At 56.8% G+C, this 17,031-nt stretch overlaps 1 protein-coding gene across 3 annotated transcripts in view; it reads left to right on the plus strand.

Annotated features, from left to right (window-relative positions):
• The window catches only part of SLC6A20 (solute carrier family 6 member 20), a 30,667-nt gene that overhangs the window by 12,801 nt on the left and 835 nt on the right, over positions 1-17,031 (plus strand). For all 3 annotated transcript variants that reach the window (XM_044253736.1, XM_044253735.1, XM_044253737.1), the window contains exons 2-10: positions 762-902; positions 2,632-2,723; positions 4,066-4,293; positions 6,893-7,003; positions 7,753-7,994; positions 8,877-9,039; positions 11,924-12,128; positions 13,787-13,946; positions 15,511-15,676. In XM_044253736.1, the coding sequence (XP_044109671.1) occupies positions 762-902; positions 2,632-2,723; positions 4,066-4,293; positions 6,893-7,003; positions 7,753-7,994; positions 8,877-9,039; positions 11,924-12,128; positions 13,787-13,946; positions 15,511-15,676 (1,508 nt within the window). The remainder of the gene's footprint in view (positions 1-761; positions 903-2,631; positions 2,724-4,065; positions 4,294-6,892; positions 7,004-7,752; positions 7,995-8,876; positions 9,040-11,923; positions 12,129-13,786; positions 13,947-15,510; positions 15,677-17,031) is intronic.

The following is a 17,031-nucleotide window of genomic DNA, read 5'->3' on the forward strand; positions in this document are numbered from 1 at the left end:
ACGTCCTTGGTTGGTACAGCAGAAGATGGACTAGGGTTTCTGGCAGAGGAGCTGGGGCAACTGAGGCATTGAGAAAGGCACTCCAGGGGCTTGGGACAGGGGCAGTGTTACTACCTGGGATGGAAGTATTTCGGCGTTTTAACTAACAAGTCCGCATGTCATCCATGGACACAGGGTTGGAACAGATGGCTGGATAAGTAGAAAGATGGAAAGTGGGAAGGATGGATGGACGGATGGATGATGGATGGTTGGATGGGTGAAGTGGACGGTGTGAGTGGTTGTTGAGTGGTTGGATGGGTGGGTGGATTGATGGATGAATGGAAGAGAATGACAGATGGGGGCGAGGAATGAAAGAACAGCGTGTTGGGGCGCCTGGGTGGCTCAGTGGGTTAAAGCCTCTGCCTTCAGCTCAGGTCATGATCTCAGGGTCCTGGGATCGAGCCCCGCATCGGGCTCTCTGCTCAGCGGGGAGCCTGGTTCCCTCTCTCTCTCTCTGCCTGCCTATCTGCCTACTTGGGATCTCTGCCAAGTAAATAAATTTTTAAAATCTTAAAAAAAGGGGGGGGGTTGTGGAACAAGGTGGAAGAGAGGGAAGGCAGAGAGTTGGAGGATGGATGGAAAGGAGGAAGGATGAATGCATATGTGGAAAGACCGAAGGAAGGAAGGGAGGGCGGCTGGAGGGACATGGGAATGGAGGCCCTGTGGGCTCCAGAGTGAAACCCGTCAGTGATGGCCTGGTCTTGGCCCCTGGACGCCCGCAGGCAGCTTCCTGGTGCCCTACCTCGTCATGCTCATTGTGGAGGGCATGCCTCTGCTGTACCTGGAACTGGCCGTGGGGCAGCGCATGCGACAGGGAAGCATCGGCGCCTGGAAGACCATCAGCCCCTACCTTGGTGGTGTCGGTAAGTGGGTCCTCTCCCATCTGGGGCCCCCTGGAGACCCCCTGCTGTATCCCGGACACCGGGGGGTGGGGGTGGGAGCCCACGGGCAGAGCAGCTGGAGCAAGGAGCCCGCACAGGTTCTAAGAGCAAGCCCTTGAGCATGGACACACAGCCCGGGTTGGGGGGCTGTAGAATGCCAGTAGAGAGGGCAGGATTTCTTACTCGTGTGCCACTGAGAAAGGAGGGGATGCATACCCACTGGGGGGCGGATGCCACATTGCTTCTCTTCTGCGGGCCTCCGTTTGCTCTCCTGGAAAAGGAAGCTAGCTGCCCCATCAAGGAGCTGTAACACAGGGTCCAGCCAGCTCCCATTCTAGGAACTCACCTAGGTACCTGGGCCTGCACATACCTGGCACAGAACAATGTCTCCCACTCCGTGAGCACTGGCTCCATACCGGGTACCTTCCGGTACCATAGATGCTCACGGGCCCACATGCTCTGGGTCACAGCACTGAGAGCCTCCGGGATGCGTTGGTCCCTCCATGCACGGAGGCAGAGCCTGCATGCCCACCTCCCCTGAGCGACTGCCAGCGGGCGTCCGGGAACCTGCCCTGTGCAAACCCTCACGTTTCAGGGATGCCTGGGCGCCGCGGGAGGGACTTTGGCCCACATGGGCCATGGGTGTCTTGGGCTCCACCCTCCCGCCCCCAGGCAGGAAGGCAGGCAGGGGCACAGGGTGGTGTTTTGGGAGCAACAGGGACATACATGGGCCTGGGATGTAGCCTTTGTGCAACAGTGATGCGCCCGTGCCCTCCCAGACCATCTCCAAACCCCAGCAGCCGCCTCATCCTGAAGAGCTGTTAATTTTTAACAAGGAGGTGTGTGGTTTTACAATCGGCCCCTGTCATCAATTGCAGAGGGCTCTCCAAGGTGGCATGTGCTGCCTCAGAGGAAAGCTACCAGATGCTTGTGCCAAGCCCAGGTGCCGGTGAATGTTTAACCACTGGCCCTCGAGGAGAGGCGGGGGTAGGGAAGATCTGGCTGTAGCGTTCGCCAGTACCCCTGGTGTAAATATTTGCACTGGTGGGGCAGGGGGCGGCAGACCTTTCACGCAGTGTTCCACAGGGCAGGGGTGCCTCTCGGGGGCTGGTGTGGGTGGGTGTCGTGCACCCCTGCCCCGGGCCCTACAGGCTGTCCAGCTCAGTGTCCATCTGTCCCCTCCCCTCCTCACACCCTGTCCCACACACCTCCTCCCTGCTGCCATGAAGCCGGGCTGGGCACAAGGGACCCCACTTAAGGGGAGCCCCAGGGGACATCTGTGCTCCAGCATCGAGGTGGCACTGGGCAGGGTGAGCAGTCCACGCACACTCCGTGCTGAGCCCACGCCTACCACATCACAGCTGAGCGCTCTTGGGCCATCTCCCTGCCTCATTTTCTCCTCTGGGAAGTGTGGGTAATAATGCCCGCCCCCCCCAACATTGTTGCCAAGACCTAAAGCCCAGCAGGTGCTTGACGTCGCACCTGGCACTGAAGTGTGGCAGACGGGCATTGGACTCAACGTCCTCAAGGCAAGGGGAATGAGGTGGTGGGGACGGACTGGCTCTTAGAGAGGGGCCCGTGGGCACCCAGCCACAGCTGGCCCTCCTGCAAAGCGGCCGGAGGAGGCTTTGCTGTCCTGGTGCAGTCACTGGGACGCGTCCCGGGTTGGCGGACACGGGCCAGGCCTCAGCACCCCTCTGCCTCCTCCCAGGCCTGGCCAGCGTGGTGGTGTCCTTCTTCCTGTCCATGTACTACAACATCATCAACGCCTGGGCCTTTTGGTACCTCTTCCACTCCTTCCAGGTGAGTCAACCCAGGTGGGAGCAGGAGCCACCCCCAGGGGGCAGCCTCCGGGGCTGGGGTCGGGGGCAGGCCGAGCACCCCATGCCAAGCGGCGGGCTCCTGCCGTGGTGTGCACGGGCGCGTGTGTGGCTCCACGTTCCCTCTGAAAGATAGGACCCCTCCACCCTCCACAAAATACTGAGCAGCGCCCCTGGAAATCTATGGAGAGAGCCCCTGGGGAGGGATTCGGCCAACCCAGCAAGACAGGAGGGGAGCCCTTCCTCGGCCTCCAGCTCATCACCCACCCCCCCTGCTCCGGTCACTCATCCTTCCAGCTTTCCGACTCCAGACCGAGCCCCCACTTTTCCCTGCAGACCCGAGTTCTTGTAGAAGGACCATTGGCCCCCCGGTAACACAGTAGGGACTGCTCCCAAAGATAAACATTTTAAACCCATACTTCTGAAGATAGCCGCAGTGGGCGCTCATGGTAGTGAGTGGGAGGGGGCTGAAAATCACAGAGAAGAGAGAACCCCGATTCCTCGCGAGGTGCTCCTTGTGTCCAAGCCAAGAGGGGTCTTTGCTTCTGCTGTCTGTGCTCCGTGCCTTTCGTCAGTGCCTGCCCGTCACTCTTGGGGAACCCCCCTACCAGCCTCTGTCCCCTCTTGCCCTCCAGCAGCCACCTTCGGTCTCTGACAGAAGGTCACTGGGCAGATGCCACACCCTTTGCCCCTGACCCAGGCCTGCATAGGACAGACACTGTCCCCAAGTTTCAAAAGCAAGGCAGGGCTGGCCATGCACTGTGGACTAACCCCAGCTTGTGGGGCCGCTCTCTGGAGCACAGGGGCACAGCCTTGAATCTTCGGAACCCCCAGTAATGCTTGGGTGAATGACCTCAATGAGCAGGACTTGGCATCTACACTCAGAAGATAGTACGTCCACACCCCACTCTGGCCTTCCTGGTCACCCTGCTGGAAAATTCCCTGTGTACATCCTTGACACGAAGGACTCCCTGCTCTGAGCTTAGTTAATAGCCACTCATCTCCCTGACTCCACAGCCCTGCCTGTCCTCCACCTTCTGGGTAGAAACAGCAGCTCCTTGTACTCTCCCCACGGGTGACAGTTCTGCTCCTCTGTGCAGACCTGTCATGTGTAGTTGAGCAGGTTGCGCACTGAACAAGAGCCCTCCAGCTAGAGTTGCTGTATACATTGTTGGTGTTGCAGATCTGTATTGAGCTTGCGATGCCTGTCTGTGCCCCTGACCGGCCTTCCCATTCCCTGCCCAGAATGGCTGCCACCAGGGCCATTCCCATCCTTCCCACTCAGCCCTCACCTGTATGTATAAATGCTTCTTTTGATCCCAAAGGATCCCCTGCCGTGGTCTGTGTGCCCGCTGAACGACAACCACACGGGCTACGACGAGGAGTGCGAGAAGGCGTCCTCCACGCAGTACTTCTGGTACAGGAAAACTCTCAACATCTCCCCGTCCATCCAGGACAGCGGGCGCGTACAGTGGGAGCCGGCGCTCTGCCTCGTCCTGGCCTGGCTGGTGGTGTACCTGTGCGTCCTGAGGGGCACCCAGTCCACTGGCAAGGTGGGGACGGCAGAGCCCCTGCCTGGGGCTGGGCACTGCCAACGGCTGCCTTCCGCCCTCCGGGGGTGGGGGGGTGGGGGTGCGGGGGACACTGGGGTGGGGGGACACTGGGCCAGCGGGGAGGGCACGGACACAAATCTCCTACCAGACCACCAGGCACATGGCCAGTGATGCTCTGAGTTGCCATCTCGAAAGGAGGACTTTTCCACTGCCTAAAAAGATGAGCGTTCTATGCCAGCCAGCCCCACGTCCCTACCACCCAAAGGGCGCCAAGGTTCGTGTCACCCGGAGCCCTTGTAGAGCTCTGATGTCCCACTCCTCCCTGCGCCCCCCACCCGGAAGTCCTGGAGTCATCTGTGTGGAGAGGAACCTGAGCATGGGTTGATGAAAGCTCCCCCAGGTGATTCTGATGTGCAGCTGAGTCTCAGAACCTTTGCTCTAAGCTGCTGTCAGTGACCTTGCAGAGCTGTCCCGCCGGATGGATGAACGTTCCCCTCGTTGGTGCCTCCCCAGGTTTATTCTCCTGCACGGGCTCGGATGCTCTTTGATCTGCCTCATGGAGAAAGTGTTCCTACAGTCTCTCCAGCACCTGGCATCTTTCTGGAGCTGCAGCAGATACCCTACCCTCCCCCTCCTGGGGCGTGCCCCGTCCTCATACTCGGGCACTCGTCCTACCTGATCCCTTGTGGGTTGGACCTTGTCTCCATCTTGGGGAGCCCTTCATAGTAGGGTTCATCATCCCACTCACGTGAGGTATTGAGGGGCAGAGGGACCTGCCCAAGGGCACCAACCGGTAAGGGCGGAGCCTGGGCGGAGCCTGGGCAGACCCAGCTTTGCCCCTGAAACTCTCCAACCTCTTGGTTTGGTGAACTACCTTCTGTTTGTTCTTCCTGGCCTTTCATGACATAATTCACCCCAGTTTTCCCTTCAGAAGGTCCTAAGAGGCCACCAGTCCTCATCCTCTTGACCACCTGGGTCGCCTCCTAAAGCCCCCACCATGGTTCTCTCGAGGGCCGCAAGACCAGAAATACTCGTGATACTTTAGGTCCCTGTGATGACCCCAGGGTCATGCCCATCCCACGGCCAGTCTGAGGGACTAATGAGTCCTCTCTGGAAGAATTTGGAGCCTGCAGCTACTCATGTACTCAAGCTGTCCCATCTTGAAGCTTGGCTTATAGTTGATGCTCATAAAAAAAATGTTCTTTGCAATTTGTCTTTGCCAGATCATCATGCACGTGACAAAGATCTGAGGGCAGCATCTGTAAACTTGGGAGATTTAATGAGGCCATCTCTTCTCGAGATCATTTATAAATGTGTGAAATGAGGTCATGTCCTGCCATGAACTTCTACTATTTCCTCTGCTCAAGCCACGCCCCCTCTCGGCGCAAAAGTACCCCCGCGGCTTTATTTATGGGGGAGTAATACGGTTAAAAACTCTGTACTATTTCCTGGCCTCTTCTCTTGGAATCTCCTCCCCCCCACAAACCCCCAACTTCAAGAGTTGTCGTGGATGGGTCAGAAATGGTCTCTTCCCATGGTGGAGGCTGGGTCACCTGTCCAGCTTCCCTGATAGGGGAGAAGTGAGCCCAGAGTGCTTCTGGGAAACTTACTGACCTGAGGGGAAAGGGGGAAGTTCCAAGGGCCTGCCCTCAGTATCCAGTAAGTGTCCACCAGTTACGGACATTGGTTACCCCTCTCCAGTTGTCCTCAGTGGTCTTCAGCTCACTGGCCCCCTGTCCTTGACCACATCTGTCTCCATCTTGCTCCTGGATTATTTTCCTATCAAGTCAGTTGGCTTGATGGCTCTTCCAAATTACAACGGCCTCCGAGAGGAAGGGGGGGTGGGGAGCGGGTGCGAAACGCTCTTCTGGTGGCCTCAGAAGATTCTGGGCAAGATGGTGCCACACCTCAGCAGGAAATGGGGGCTGAGGGCGAGCCCATTTGGACATGGGCCTCCAACCAGATGAATCCAACCTTCAAGCAAACTGCTTTTGCCGAAAGAATTTTGCAAAACACCTTTGTGCTTTCCTAAAGAGACTATGGTGCCTGTATGGGTTGATTCAGAGAAAAAGTGCCGGGTCTGGATGGACAGGCGTGCACCTGCAGGTCCTGTTTTGAAGGTCAGCAGGCTGGGGGTATGACACTGCTGCCGGAACCACCATGGAAACCAAGAATAAAATATCACTGAGCTCGCGATGCCTCTCAGCAGGGAAGGATTTAGTTGAAGAAAAATGCCACTCACGTGCAGAGACAAAGTCAGATGATTGAATTTCTGTCATCTTTCTGATAGGGACCCTAACCCCAACATCATCACGTTTCCACGAGCCCTCATGGCCAAGTTTTTCTTGGGTCTCAGTTCTGCAGAGAGATGCCATGGCTGCAAGCCCCTGAGGGTTTTGTTGTTTTGTTGTTTTTCCCCAGCCCAAACTCAGAACCATTCCAGTTGTCCATAGCCTGAACGCCCGAGACAGAGTGGCATGCTCTATGGGGACCACGCAGGGGTCTGTCCCAGGGACAAAGGGGCCTGGTGATGGGTGATCAGTGATGGCTGGTCCCAGGGAGACTGACACTGCCCTCTGCCGCCCTCTGGTGCCCGCAGGTGGTATACTTCACCGCGTTGCTGCCTTACTGCGTGCTCATCATCTACCTGGTTCGGGGCCTCACGCTCCACGGAGCCACTAACGGCCTAGCCTACATGTTCACGCCCAAGGTATGGGCTGGAGGGAGGGGTACCCCTGGTAACCCCCCGTTCTGCAGGGTGGGTGGAAAGGGGGGGGGAGACCCAGGGAGGTGGGAGCAGTGTGGGTTACCTATGAGCGCTGGGTCCCCTTCTCAGCCAGGCGGGGGGCCTGTTCATGCTGGGGGCACTGAGTCCACCCATCCCCCTCATCCCCCCTGCACCCCAACCGACTACGGCCCTGGCCTTATGTCTGGCCTCGTACCCGTCCTCTTGGCAGCCTATGGACCGTATAATGTGTCGTCCAACGGTCTCTCTGCCGCACCCCTTTCCCTGGGTGAATCCACTGCAGGGTATTCTGTGATCCCTCCCCAGCCCACCCGCTCCCCTGCGCCCCGCAGCCAACCCTCCTCTGAGGCAGGGTGTGGGGAGATGGGGGGTCCTGTTTCCTTTGGGACAAAACAAGTTTTTCATTTAGCAAACCTGGCCCCTGGAAACAAAAGGATTGGCAGCGCCCCCACCCCAAAATGCCCCCCCATTCCAGTTGGCTCCCAATGTCTTAAGTTAACCTCACGCTGGACTTTTCAATTGCGCACGTCCACTGGGAAGGGCGCCCCGGGGGACTGGACGGGAGCGATATGTGCGTGTCAGCCGCTGGAGTGTTGATGGGCTCCGGCCCGGGGGGCACAGGTGCAGTGGGTCCCCTGCTGCCGGGCCCTCCGGCCCCTACCGGCAGGTCAACAGGAGTGGTTCAGTGGCCCCCTCCCCTGCCGGCTTTGCAGCTGGAGCAGCTGGCCAACCCCAAGGCCTGGATCAATGCGGCCACCCAGATCTTCTTCTCCCTGGGCCTGGGCTTCGGCAGCCTGATCGCCTTCGCCAGCTACAACGAGCCGTCCAACAACTGCCAGAAGCACGCCATCATCGTGTCCCTCATCAACAGCTCCACTTCCATCTTTGCCAGCATCGTGACCTTCTCCATCTACGGCTTCAAGGCCACCTTCAACTACGAGAGCTGCTTGAACAAGTAAGCCCACCCCGGGCCGCGTCGGGGGGCGGGGGGCGCGTTCCCCCAAGCTCCCAGCGCCGCTGGGAGGACGTGGGTGCCAGGAAGGCAAGGGGTGAGGGGCAGAGGGCACCGGCTTTGCAGCCCTCCCTCCAGGCCCCAGCCCGGGCACCCCTGCCTGAGGGGCTGAGGGCAATTCAACAGAGAAGCCTGCTTTTCTTCTCCCTCATCTCCCCGCCCTTGGAAAGTAGTCTCTTTGGGTGAGCCCTGAAGAGGACAGAGTCTGCTCTCTGTCGCCCCCTACCCAAAACACGACCACCCTCATCCAGATCCCATGGGGGAGTCACCGGCCACAGCTGGCTACTTAGAGATTTAAATGGGGATGGAGTTATATAATTAACTCAATTTTTAATTAAATTAATTCGTTGATTAAATGTTAATTAATCAAAGCAGTTGTGATTTTAAGTTCCATTGTCAGTTAAAATTCTGTTTAAATTGATTTCCACTTACATGTAAATGAATTCAGGTCCGTTTCTCTGTTACACTCGCCACATCCAAGGGCTCAGCTGCCACCGCCCCCACCCCCACCCCGTGGTTAGTGGGGGCCCCAGAATATTCCCGTCATTCCAAACATTCTGGAGGACCATGCTGGCCCAGAGGTGAAGGTGGCTTAGCTGGGCCATCTCTGGTCCTACTTGAGGCTCCTTCAAAGCCATTCAAAATCACACACCCTGCTCCTCCACCCCTGCTAAACTTTAAAAAGCCACAGATCTACAGATTCCCTTTGTTGGAGAGACCCTGCCCCATCAGAGGGGAAGGACCCCCAGCAGCCCAGCTTCAAGAGGGTTCCGTGACCATGGCCTTTCTAATCAGCCAAGGTCCGTGTGGTCCTCTGCTCTGCAGGGTGATTCTACTGCTGACCAATTCCTTTGACCTGGAGGACGGCTTTCTGACCGCTAGCAACCTGGAGCAGGTGAAGGGCTACCTGGCGTCCACCTTCCCTGGCAAATACAGCGAGGTGCTCCCGCAGATGAGAAACTGCAGCCTGCAGGCAGAGCTGGCCACGGTAAGGCGCGGGCAAGGTCTTGGCCAACTTCTCTCCCCCAAGAGCTGCCCGCAGGGACAAGTGCGAGCTGGGGGCTGGGGGGAGAGAGGGTTCTGTAGTCAGCCACAGGGTTGGGCCTGTGCATCATTTGCCAGATGGAGTGACCCCCTCTTTGCAAATGCCTATGAGTTGGGGGGGGACCTGCCAGTTCATACCCAGCAGGAGGCATTTGACATTAACTTTAGTTCTCCTGAATCTCTCCCACGGATGCTGCACTGGAGGAGCCTGGGGCCTGGAGCTGTTTCCGTCACCATCATGCTGGGATCACGGGCCTTCTGGTCTAAGCCGTGGTTAGAGATGTCTGGCTTCTTGGCCAGCCATAGCTAAACAGCTTAAGGCACCTGGGGTATTACCCACCCGCCCCTGCCAGACCCATTCTCCTGTGGCTCAGGAGCTGGCTCACCACCAGGTGGGCTCACCACCCCCTGGAGTCTGGCACCCTGTCAACGTGGGCCACCTTCCCGGGGAATGTGGCTCTGGCTCGGGCAGTCGGCTGGCATCGCTGTTATTGATCGGCTCATTTCACGCACGAGGCAACACTGTCCTTCCTGGCTCTCTGCTCACCCCGGCCTGTGGCCTGACACCCCCTTCCCGGCCCCCACCCCCCCAGCCTTTGAGGCCTTGATCCGTTCCCTTTTGGCCTCAGCTCCTGTTCCATGTTCTCACTTCAAAGTTCCTTTTTGTTTGGGGGCCCCTGGCAGCTTTCCTCCCTGACTTCTGGGCTTGGCTCAGTGTCCCAAGAATGAGGGGGTGACAGATGGATTCAGACTGTCTTTTCCTATTGCGTTCGTTGCTGGGTTTTCCCTCCCCCGCGCTGCCTTATTCTCTGCTGTTTGGAACTGATGTAGCAATTTCTCCTCTCGAATTTGTCCTCTGCCTTTTTAACTCAACCAGGTCTGAAATTCAACAGGGTCTTGACTTCCCGACCACCCAGAACAGGGACTGTAGTTTTAAATACCTCCTGTGTCTGCCTCTGTTCTTCCTCAGCCCCTGTGTTGGAGGCTGTGTGCTGTTTTACACGACAGTGTGTGTCTCTCCTCACCTTTGTGCCTGTTCACCGTTTCCTCTGGCACCCCAGACATCTTCCGGGATCATTTTGTCCCTTAAAACGCATTCCTTTAGAGCAGCTTGCTTTTTTTCCCTCTTTAGTTTTAATTCCTGAATCATTCCCGAGCTGAAATTCATTTCCGGTGTATAGCACCTGCTTCTTGGTAAATTTCCTCGGATGTCGTCTGTATGCTAATGCTGATATTCAGTCCCCTCTTTTTAAGGACTGTCTCCCCTGTGTAGAAGGTCCCAGGTTTATAGTTATTTTCTCTGGACACTTTGGAGCGGTTTGCCATGTGATTTCGGTTGCCTTGAAATTTCCTGCTCTCCTTCGAAGCTCTCAGCTGCCCCATGCGTTCGCTCTGATTTCTCTGGTCCATCCCTTGGACTCTGGCCTCGGTAACCGAAGCATGGATGTATTTTTTATTCATCTGACGTGGGTTGGATGAACACACCAGGATGCCCCCAGCCCCAGGATGGGTTGGGTGAGGTTGGGGCTTCCTGGATCCACAGATCCACATGTCTTTACCAGTTCTGGAGAATTCACACCCCTTACCTCTTCATCATTGTCTGTACTTTTCTCTTTCTGCTTTGGAATTCCTTCCGGACCTCCACATCACACCACTGCATGTCCACTTGCTTCTCTTTTATGTTTTCCCAGCTTCTTATCTTTTTTTTTTTTTTTTTTTTTTTGTGGATCCATTCCTGGAGTATGCCTCCCTGTTCCCTAATTTTCTCTTCAGCTACAAGTGGTTTTAGCTGTTGATAGAGCTTGTCAGTTCAGTGATTTGTTAAACATGATTTTTTTTTTTTCTCAAATTTGCTCCCCACGCTGAGTTTCCTGTGATACGCTTATTTTTGGCAGTTCTATCTTCTGCTTCTTTGAAAAGGTCCTACATAGCTGTTCCAGGGGCGGCCTTGGGCAGGAGAGTGAGGGCAGTCGGTTTCCGGACTGACACCATGGAGAATTTGTTGACTCGTGATAATGATAAAAAGCAAGCCAACTTTAGCAGGTTTTGTTACCGTTTGTAAATTCTCTACAAGGGACCACCCCCTGTTGTCTGCATGCAGAACTGGTGAATCCCACTATACTTATTGGTATGCCAAGAGTCTGCCAAGCCAACCAGTGTCGACCATTCTGGGGGAATTATTCCTAACTCTTTCCTCCATGGCTTGTCGTATTTGGGTTTAATACGTCTGTTTGCAAGCTCGCTGCTTGATCCTCTCTGGTGGTCCTGCAGGTCTAGATTGCAGGAGCTTTCCCCCAGAATGGGTCTGCTTCTGCTGCTGGTACCCAGGGGGCACCCTCCCCCACACCCCCAACCCCAAGACCTCTTCCAGACCTCTTGGAGGGCTCATCTATAAGCGGGAGCTCCAGGCTCTGGTTCCACAGGTCACCATCCCTGCAGGGCTCCGGCTACAGAGCAACCCTGCCCTCCCAGGCCCCGTGGCTTCACCCGCCCACCTTGCCTCCCAGCCACTGGGGCCTCAGAACGCCTCAGTGGCCATCCTGTTGGAAGCACAAATTATCCGAACCTTGTCTGATTGTATTTCCTCCCAAATGGACGTGAGTTGGGGTGGGAGATGGGAGCTCAGTGTTCCGAAGTGACGAAAGGGGCTCCTGATGGCTCACGTGTCTACCCAGCCCCGCTCAGCCCGAGGGGCCAGTGTGCACCTGGCAGACCCCAGCTTGGCCCGTGGCTTCTCCTGGCCACCTGGGAGGTTGCTTCACGTCGGGTGCGCTTAAGGAGTCCCAAGCCCCTTGGGTGGGTAACTGCTGCCTTCTTGCCATGGGCAGGCGGTCCAGGGCACCGGCTTGTCTTTCATCGTCTACACCGAGGCCATTAAGAACATGGAGGTGTCCCAGCTGTGGTCAGTGCTCTATTTCTTCATGCTGCTGATGCTGGGCATTGGGAGCATGCTGGGGAACACGGCGGCCATCCTCACGCCTCTGACCGACAGCAAGGTCGTCTCCAGCCACCTGCCCAAGGAGGCCATCTCCGGTGAGCGGGCCCGTCCGTGGGGGATGTGGGGCTCAGGGAGGGCCAGGCGGGGGGCACAAGCAGATGGACGAGCCTTGTGGTCTCTCGTCCTCGGGGCCGTGTGGGATTCGGAGTGCGTGACTCGCCTGTGCCTCTGGTTCTCCATCACGGGGAAGGGCGGTGGCCGGGAAGGCCAGACTTAACCAGTGTCGTGCTCCAAACTCTTCAGGCCAGGAGACAATCTGCTCTGGTCTTTGTTTCAATCGAAGCATAACGCTAAGAGCATGTACATTTCCTAAACACAATCTCAGTGATTTTTACATGTAACCACCACCTGAGTCAAGATACAGAGTGTTTCCAGCACCCCCGAGAGCCCCTCCTCACCCCTTCCCAGTCCGTACGCTCCCAGCCCCAGAAGCCACCTCTTTGTGACTGCTACCGCTTCGGGACCGTTTTTCCCGCTCTTGAACTTCATATACGTGGAATCACGCAGTCTGTGCTGTATGTCTCTTGTCTTCACCAAGCTCGGTGCGGTTCTCCCCCTTGTTGCAAAGGACCATTCTTGGTAAATTTCTGTCCCTTTCCTGCCTGCGTGATGATCGCCTAGACTCCCATCACCCATCTGCTCCACCATCATACCTGGTGATGTCTGGGGAACCCAGTGGCCCCCACTCCTGCCCACGAGGACACCATCCCACCACATCTAGGACGTCCCTTCTCCCAGCCTCATCGCACCGAGCTCACATGACATCCCCTTAAAGTCCAGGCCAGCCAGATGCAGAACCTTGTCAGAACCTTCTAGCACTGAGCATCACTCTTCCCACGTGGTCTCTGTGGCCGCATGCTATGTGCCGTTAGCTCCCGGCCAGCACATAGCTCCTTCCTCGAGGTGTGTCCCCTCAAGATGGCATGGGGGCTAGGTGACGGGTGGGACATGGTGTGGCAGTGAGAAGGGCAGGTGGGAGCTTGAGGGTCAAATACTTCATGGGGTCCCTGGGGGAGTCCGCCCGTGGAGGCTGGTTCAAGAACCTGGGTTCTGGAAGCAGAAGGGCCTCTGTCTGAATCCTGACTTCCCCTCTTAGATGCTATGGGATGTTGGGAAAGTACTCCTTATCTTTGAGCCTTGGTTTCCCCAGCTGTGAAAGGGAGCTCCCCAGGATATTGGATCCAGTGCACGAGACGTGCCAGGGGCACGCATAGTGGGAGCTGGGGAGACATTCCTGTCGTCTTCTCCCTTCCCTCCTCCCTCTACTGGCCAGACATGAATCCTCTCTAGGAGGTTCTGAGAGGGGTGCCCTGATTGACATCCGTGACCTCAGAAGCTGAGTTGTAGGGGTAAATGGCATCACCAGACCCACAGACTGGGTGGGACCCACCCCCACCCCCACCCCCACCCCCACCGCATGGGGAGACAGCAGCGCCCACAACTTTCTCTTTTCCCTTTTCCGCTGAGCTTGATGCCCCCTGCAGGACAGCTGCCTGAATTAACATTAGTGACTTGTGCAGACACACACTCCTTGGGACACCTTTGTTGTCCCCTGAACACACACATCTGTGGCATACAGAGGTGGAGAGGCCAGTCCATGGCTAAGTCCCCCTGGGGTCCATGGCTCCACACAGGAAACTGGATGAATGTGTAGGCATCTCAGGCAAGTGAGCGTGTGGTCTTGTGGCCCCAGGTCTGGTGTGCCTCGTCAACTGCGTCATCGGCCTGGTGTTCACCATGGAGTCTGGCAACTACTGGTTCGACATATTCAATGACTACGCGGCCACGCTGTCCTTGCTGCTCATCGTGCTGGTGGAGACCATTGCTGTGTGTTACGTGTATGGGCTGAGGAGGTAAGGAGGCCCCACCCCTGATACCTGCTGGGGGAAGGGCCCATGAAGGCCACGCCCCCACGAAGGCCTTGCCCCACAAGGAAAGCAAGCCCCTTTTCCACAGTAAGTCCCTTACTTTTCTCCTGCAACTTGGCACTGTTTTTCCCTTGGCCCAGCTAATTCTCTGCCTCACTCCCACCTTCAACCAGTATCTCGTCTTTCTGCTTTCTGTATTGCAATGGGAGAAGGGAGGACCAGCCATGACCCTAGAAACCAGACCCGTTGAGCCATGTTTCCCTCTGTGTCCCTGGAAGCTCTGGGGTCCCCTGTCAACACCAAGGGACTTACATGATCAAGTAATTTCGGGACGTCACAAACAAGAGAGAGTCAACATTTCTTTCTTACAGGACTACTTGGAGCCTCAGAGACCAGTGTGAGTCTCAAAGTGGGTATAATGTGTAGCATGTCCAAAACGTTTTTGGTCAAGAAAGACTGTTGAGGACATTCGGGTTAGAGTGACTCACTCTCCTTGTTTTCCCAGGACCAAGGGGTTTCCTGGGACATTCAGTGTGAACACTGGGGACATCCTGGGTCAAGTGGAACAAGTGGGTCGCCTAGATGTAGTAGTCTAGAGGGAGAAACAGATTGGTCCCCTGAGAGGGTAGGTGTTTCCCAGGAAGAGAGAAGGTTGCGGAAAGAGGACCAAAAGGCAGGGCCCAGGGGAGATGCTTGAGAAGGGACACAAGTCCATGCAAAGGGGTGGTACTGAGTGGTCAGGGTCGGAGGGAGGGAGAAACCAAAGGTGCCCCGCAGAGCAGAGTTTGTAAGCAGCAGGTCCCAGGAATGGCCGGGAGACGGGAGTCCCTCTGTTCGCCCAGGGGACAGCGCCATCTAGCGACCACTGAGCCACAGTGCCCCGTCACCCTTAGCTCTACAGCCAGCTAGCTCTTCCCACATCTCTCTATCCATAGGCAAGTTGGGGGTGGGGGGGGGCGATGAGCAGGGGATGTGAAGGGACAAAAGAGCGTGTCATCTTGAAAAATCTCAGGCATTCACGTTCACATTCACACGAAGCACAGGAGCCTTTGTGGCCTGAAAGCCAGGGTCCAGCCAGGTCAGCAGCAGCATGGGAACAGGTGGCTGTCTGCAGGCTTCTGTGGGAACTCAGCACAAGCCACAGGCCCAAGCATGGCAGGTGGCTGTGGCTACCGCCGGTGACAGTCCAGCCTCACCCCACCCCACCCCACCCCCGGCCCTCTCCATGCCTGCTTCTCCCGCCATGGGGAGTAGCAGCCCTTAGGGTCTACACCAGCAGCCTTCATCCAAAGGTGGCACCAGGAAGGTATCTTCTGATGTCCCCATAACCATGAGGCGGTTGCTTTGTTGCCCTGCTCTGTGGCGGCCTCAGCCCTTCTCCCCTCCCCACCCCGCACACCCTCTCCCCAGGTGTCAGAGAGGGACCCCAAAGAGGTCATCATCGGTGGTGCTCAGAACGGAATCTTTCTAAGCAAACGAATATGAAAGCTGGAGCCCTCTTGCCCCTACAGCACGGATAATCCTGACTTTCTCCGCATTTTCCAAACAGATTTGAAAGTGACCTTGAGGCCATGACTGGTCGTGGCCTGAACTGGTACTGGAAGGCCATGTGGGCCGGCGTGAGCCCCCTGCTCATCGTCAGCCTCTTTGTCTTCTACCTGAGTGACTACATCCTCACGGGGACCCTGCAGTACCAAGCATGGGACGCCTTCCAGGTACCCTCCGGCTCCGGCCCCCTGGGCTCCCTCCCTAGCACCGGCTTATGTTCGCTGAAACCGACCCATTTCCCTGGGCTGGGCAGGTCAGTTGCAATGACACAGAAACACCACCCAGGTAATGAAAAACAGCTCAGGACAGCAGAAGTGGGCTTTGCTTTTTCGCTGTGTACTCCAGTAAAGAGAGTAGGATTCCCTCCCAGGACTTCCCAGGGGGGCCTCTGGAGGCCGGTAGAAGGTCTGCCAGGTGCTGGTTCCCACCCCTGACCTTTGTCCACTGAGGTCTCCTCGGGGAAGGCAGAGCGAGCAAGCCTGGAGGGCCCGGCCCCGACCCCTGGAAAGCATGGCCCCTAGAAGGGACATTGCAGGAGCCCGAGGGGACCTGATGGATCCTGGCAGGGTCTGGGTCTGGGTGGGGCTGGGACAGACAGGACAGGCTTGCTTGGGGCTCCACGCAGCTGCTGTGCCCCAACCAGAAGGACAGCGTGTCAGCATCTGAACAGCCAGGGGCTGTATGGGGAGCCTCGGCCTCGAGGCCAGGCCGGCTGTCCCGATACAGATGCGCTTTCATAGAGAACGTGACCGATGGTGGCCAAAGGCGCCCCCAGCCCTGGTTCCACGGCTGCGCTTCTCCAGCCGTGGCTGGGGTATGGGGGTATGTCTTCCCCAATCCACAGCAGCCTGATACGTCTGTAAAATGCAAGGACAGTGAAGCACTTGAAAAGTGACATGAGGAGAATATCTGTAGAGTACAAGCTCCCATCACTTCTGATACCCAACGGACAGAAGATGAAGCGGTCCCATTGCTACACCAGTTTCTCAATGTCCCCCCCACCCCCGCCCCGCCCCAGTTTCTGCATGGGTCAGGATGGAACAAAAAAAGGGAATAGACAAGCAACAGAAAGTTCGCGGGCTGGTTTCCCACACCACACCCTAAGCAGCATTTGGGGTCACAAACCACGCTTGGGCGACAGCAAACACCTGCTTTCCCTGGTCATAGCTGTTTCGTGGCTCCCGCGTGGAAAGGCAGCCTTTACAGGCTTTTTGGCCTCATTTCTCATCAGCTTTAATTCATGTGCATTCAGGGAAGCGTCCAGCAACTGAATCCAGAGGTCCCTCAAGGTTTCTCCTGACCAAGGCTGTGCCATTCAAGGTGGCAACCAATAGCCACATGGGGCTATGCCCATCTGAGTTCACCGCAGCTGCATACAATTTAAAAATTCAGTTCTTCACTCTGACCGGCCACATTTCCAGGGCTCAGTAGCCCCTTGTGTCTGGTGGCTGCCATGTTGCACAACCCTGATAAGGAAGACGTGTGTCATCACAGAAGGTTCCGTTGGGCAGCACCGGGCTCA

This window comes from Neovison vison, chromosome 6 (genome assembly GCF_020171115.1).
Source record: "Neovison vison isolate M4711 chromosome 6, ASM_NN_V1, whole genome shotgun sequence".
Taxonomy (NCBI): Eukaryota; Metazoa; Chordata; class Mammalia; order Carnivora; family Mustelidae; genus Neogale; species Neogale vison.